Source organism: Trichechus manatus, unplaced genomic scaffold, assembly GCF_000243295.1.
Source record: "Trichechus manatus latirostris isolate Lorelei unplaced genomic scaffold, TriManLat1.0 scaffold00058, whole genome shotgun sequence".
Lineage (NCBI taxonomy): Eukaryota > Metazoa > Chordata > Mammalia > Sirenia > Trichechidae > Trichechus > Trichechus manatus.
In genome coordinates, this window is record NW_004443994.1 from 6,128,143 (window position 1) to 6,133,314 (window position 5,172).

A 5,172-nucleotide genomic window follows, 5' to 3' on the forward strand; every position below is an offset into this window, starting at 1 on the left:
ACTATTGACAGCCAGGAGTCGAACGTCAAAAGATAAGAAGCACTAGGGTTGTCCTTTTTGTTTCGTTTTGTTTCACCACCTAACCAATACCCAGACTGAAATTTTTAGCTTTAGGCTCTCCTCTTTGTTCTGACTTTTTCCTCATTAGAAGTATAGTTATTCCCACAAAACTGAAAGTTCTTAAATATAGATACCTGTTATCACCTAGGATGCCACAGGTAAATATTATCTATGAAACCCCCAGGCTACAACAAAACAACAATCAGTTGCCATGGAGTCGATTCCGACTCATGGCGACCCCCTATGAGTCAGAGTAGAACTTTGCTCCTTAGGGTTTTCATGGCTGTGACCTTTTGGAGGCAGATCTCCAGGCCTTTCTTCCAAAGGGCTTCTTGTTGCCAATCCTACGGCTAGCAGCCAAGTGCTTAACTGTTTGTGCCACCTAGGGACTCCACCTCTAGTTTAAAACAAAAAAAAACCAAACCCTTTCCCGTTGAGTCGTTTCCGACTCATAGCGACCCTATAAGACAAAGTACAACTAGCCCACAGGGTTTCCGAGGCATGGTTGGTGGATTTGAGCTGCCACTTTTTGGTTAGCAGCTGAGCTCTCAACCACTGTGTCACCAGTATCCAACTCAGGTTAGGGGTCTTTAAAAAGTGGTTCCCTACTGTGCTTGATGAGAGTGTTTTTTAGAAATGGAGTCATGGCAGAGACTCTGCATGACTATTAAAGAGTAAATTGTGCAAAAACCTAAAACAGTGAATAATTCAACAGCCATTTCTATTTGGCTTTAGAATGTATTACAACAGAATTTCAGAAGATTTATTTTCTAATTACATTTTACTTAAGGTAATATTAAAATAGATTCATATGCTCTGAACATATACCAACTAATAGTGCTGGTGAAGAGGGGATGAGGCAGGGCAGTCTGCCTGAAAGCATGAGGAAGTATGTGTAGGAAGTAAGTCTAGGATAAAATTTTTTCTATGGATGATGCATCTGTGGAAAATCAGGATTTTGTTTGTCAAGTCCTGTGCAACTGGGTCTCAAATAATACAAATGAATATTCTATTATTTCACCCATTCCCAATGGGTCATTTAAAGTGCTGTTAAGGACCTTCCTGATTAAGATGAAACTTTTGAAAAAACTTAATCCAACAAATATTTTTGTGAAAAGTGCCATCATATGGTTCGTTCTGTATGAATAAATAAACCCACTATACTTAAAGCTCAACTTACAAAATAGAAAACTCTAGGATTATTATTCACTTCATAAAAAGAATAACGAGTTATTGGACTCCTTTAAGTGGTTCGTATATGTAACACGGTTTTGAGTTACATATATTTAACTTATACATAATTTTCCAGGTAAACTCTTGCACAAAGTGAGCATATCTATGCTAACACTGCCAATTTGCCTTTTTTTTTTTTTTTTTAAATTACATAAGAAGTGAACCTATTATCTACCCAAGTGTTTCCCAAATTAGCTTGATCATAAAAACCTCCTGAAGTGTTTGTTAAGATTATGGAATCTCCAGTCCCCTCCCTTAGAGATTTTGAATCAGTAGATCTGAGGTGAAGCCCAGGAACTCGTATATTTAATTTATTATCCATACATTTCTTATGATTAGGCAAGTTTGGAAAACACTAATTTACGAATAACACTAGAATTTCTTAGTTTAGCATCTAAAACCCTCCACAGTCTGAACTTAAGGTATATTTCACACTTATCTCCTACAACATTAACCTATCTCTAAATTTATCTATTCATTATTCCTCAAATAGGCACTTCCCTCTCTTAGAGTTCTTCTCAGGCTGATCCCACTGCCTAGAATGTCATTCTTTCATATCTTTGTAAAAACCCTATTTATTTTTCAAGGCTCAGCTCAAATGTTAACTTCTCTATAAAGGCTTCCCTGACCACATGGCAGGATTATATTCGCTCTATTATGTATTCCTACAACTCGTTAAACCTCTATTGCAATGATTCTCAAAGTGTGGTCCCTGGAACAGTAGCATCGGCATCACTTGGGAACTTGTTAGAAATGTGAATTCTCAGGTTCTGAAGCACTCTGAAGTTTGAAAACCACTGCTCTATGTATTCTACATTTTATCATTACTTTATCATATGTCTTAACTTCTCTACTAGGATGTAAAGTAAGCTCCATTAGAGCAGAAAGTGTTTTCATACTTTGCAACCTCTGCAGTGCCAAGTATAGTGCTTTTCACTTAGCAGACCACAGTAAGTCTAATTGAATTAACTTGATATTTCTTAGTGTCTGTGTATGCAAGATGAGTGGACTGTGGTGCACCAATTTTTCATTTTAATGGTGTTTAATAACCTTTAAAGGTTGTAGTATGATTGATTCAGTGGCAGAAACATACCAATTGTGAAGATGACTTATTTTTCAACATATAAATAAAGCCTGTAATTTTTGTTCTAAGCTTTTAATCTATGTTTAATACATATGATGCTTCATAAATGTTTACTAATAAGGACAATAGCAATCTCGCCTGGGAGTTTCTTTTTTTTTTACTTCTCTTGTCTCTAAGGCTTTTATGCTTACAGAAATTTTTTTTTCTAAAAGTTCTTAAGTAGACTTCAACTTCATACTGTAGCTATAGATAAATTAGATAATAAGCATTGCTTAGAGTGCCTATATGCTATTCAGTAATAAATAAAGTTTGCGATATAATTTATTGGAAATAATGCATAATTTTTTTAACACAGTAAAAGTCAATGTAACAAAGTTTTGTTGAAAAACAAAATAAAGGAGAACAGCAATCTATATCGATTCATGTTTTATTTACTGTTGCTCAAAGTTACGTAACAATAGGTTCAACAAACTGTTGGATTCTTAAATATCATTAGTAAAACAAAAGACAAGAGAACAATATTGGTGAACGATCCATACAGTAAGTAGATTCACTGACTAGCATTATTTTGCTTTTACATAATACCTTTTTCTCATTAAGAAAATATAAAAATGAAATTTTAAATTAGTTTCTGTCAAAATCCAATTAATAACCAAAATAATTATTTCTAAGTGCAACTTAATTATCAGCTTACAAAAAACAAAAAAACAACAAAACTGTAAAAGTGCTTTTCAAGAAGTTACAATATAATGGGAAAATATATCTGTCCAAATATTTTGTTGTAAAGAAGTTGGCAAAACTGATCTAATTCAACAGAAAAAAAATTGAACATTATGAACTACTTTTTAACAATAAAAAGCATGCTTTGTGATAAAGTCTCATTATACTTTATCTTATTAATATAAGAAGTATTTTTTCTTGTTTCTTTGTTTTAGAAAATGCCATCAAATATTCCCAGGAAAGACTTCATTTCATCAGCTGCATCATCAGGATGATACCTACTGGGGAAAAAAAGCAAACCTAAAAATAACTTTTTGTAACATAATTTATTTTAAAATACATAATAAATAATGTAACAATGAATATAAAATGGATACGCTTGAAGACTGTTATAAGGTTATTATAACAAATGAACATCAATATGCATAACATTGTAAGAAATTGGAGGCGGTTGGGGGGAGTGGCACATGGAAGATTAGACTTTGTAAAATGGTAGCCATGAGTCAGAATTGACTCAAAGGCAGTAGGCTTCTTCAAATGGTGAAAAGTAGGGACCAAGTCCTTAGATATTTCTTTAAACATGCTAGAAATTAATGCCATTTAATCAAAGTGTGAACATGTCTCTAATCTTAGACTTTTCAAGGAGGAGAGGGAAATTGCTACAGAATTACCCATAGTCCTGCAGTTAGAAAATCAGTAACATCAGATAACAACACAAGACTAGAACACAGGACAGAGCAACCAGATATCAACCCAGGTAGGGAAGTCACAAAACTAAATCAAAGCTAAAACACTGAAAATAGGGAAACAGATGTCAATATGTAAAAGATGACAACATTAAAACAAAAAAGAGTGACTTCAAAAATGTAGACATAAATTTTTCATATGGAGAGGAAGTCAAGGCGATATAAAGAAATAAAACACTGGTATAAATTTAGAAAAATAGGGGTAAATATTAAGGTAACCACAAAGGAAACTAACAATCCTATAGATCAAAATAAAAAACTAGAAAAATATAAAGACGCAGCAAACACAAAATCAACAACAATGAAAGAGATGAAAAGAAAATACATAAAGGAAAATGACTCAGCACACAGAATTAACTGGAACAAAGAAATTGTGAACAACACACAAAAAAAGACATCAAAATGACAGCACTAAGCTCATACCTATCAATAATTATGCTGAATGTAAATGGACTAAACGCACCAATAAAGAGACAGACAGTGGCAGATTGGATAAAAAAACACGATCCATTTATATGCTGCCTACAAGAGACACACCTTAGACTTAAAGACACAAACAAACTAAAACTCAAAGGATAGAAAAAATATATCAAGCAAACAATACTCAAAAAAGTGCAGGAGTGGCAATATTAATCTCTGACAAAATAGACTTTAAAGTAAAATCCACCACAAAGGATAAGGAAGGACACTATATAATGTTTAAAGGGTCAATACATCAGGAGGACATAATTATAATAAACATTTATGCACCCAACAACAGTGCTCCAAAATACATAAAACAAACTCCAACAGCACTGAAAAGAGAGACAGACAGTTCCACAATAGTAGTAGGAGACTTCAACACACCACATTCGGTGAAGGACAGAACATCCAGAAAGAGGCTCAACAAAGACATGGAAGAGCTAAATGCTATGATCAACAAACTTGATCTCACAGACATATACTGAACACTCCACCCAACAGCAGCCAGGTATACTTTCTTTTCCAACACACGTGGAACATTCTCCAGAATAGACCACATATTAGGCCATAAAGCAAGCCTTAACAAAGTCCAAAGCATCGAAATATTACAAAGAATCTTTTCTGACCATAAAGCCATAAAAGTAGAAATCAACAACACAAAAAGCAAGGAAAAAAAATCAAACACATGGAAACTGAACAACACCTTGATCAAAACCTACTGGGTTATAGAAGAAATTAAGGATGGAATAAAGAAATTCACACAATCAAACGAGAATGAAAACACATCCTACCAGAACCTTTGGAACACAGAAAAAGCAGTGCTCAGAGGTCAGTTTATAACAATAAATGGACACATCCAAAAAGAAG

The 5,172-nt window shown here is 33.9% G+C and overlaps 1 protein-coding gene across 1 annotated transcript in view; it reads right to left on the bottom strand.

Moving 5' to 3' along the window:
• Window positions 1-3,302: 3,302 nt before the first annotated feature.
• HFM1 (helicase for meiosis 1) overlaps window positions 3,303-5,172 on the bottom strand; it is a 105,201-nt gene continuing 103,331 nt past the window's right edge. Inside the window, exon 39 of the mRNA XM_023733415.1 lies at window positions 3,303-3,378. Coding sequence (XP_023589183.1) covers window positions 3,309-3,378 — 70 coding nt within the window. The 3' untranslated portion in view covers window positions 3,303-3,308. The remainder of the gene's footprint in view (window positions 3,379-5,172) is intronic.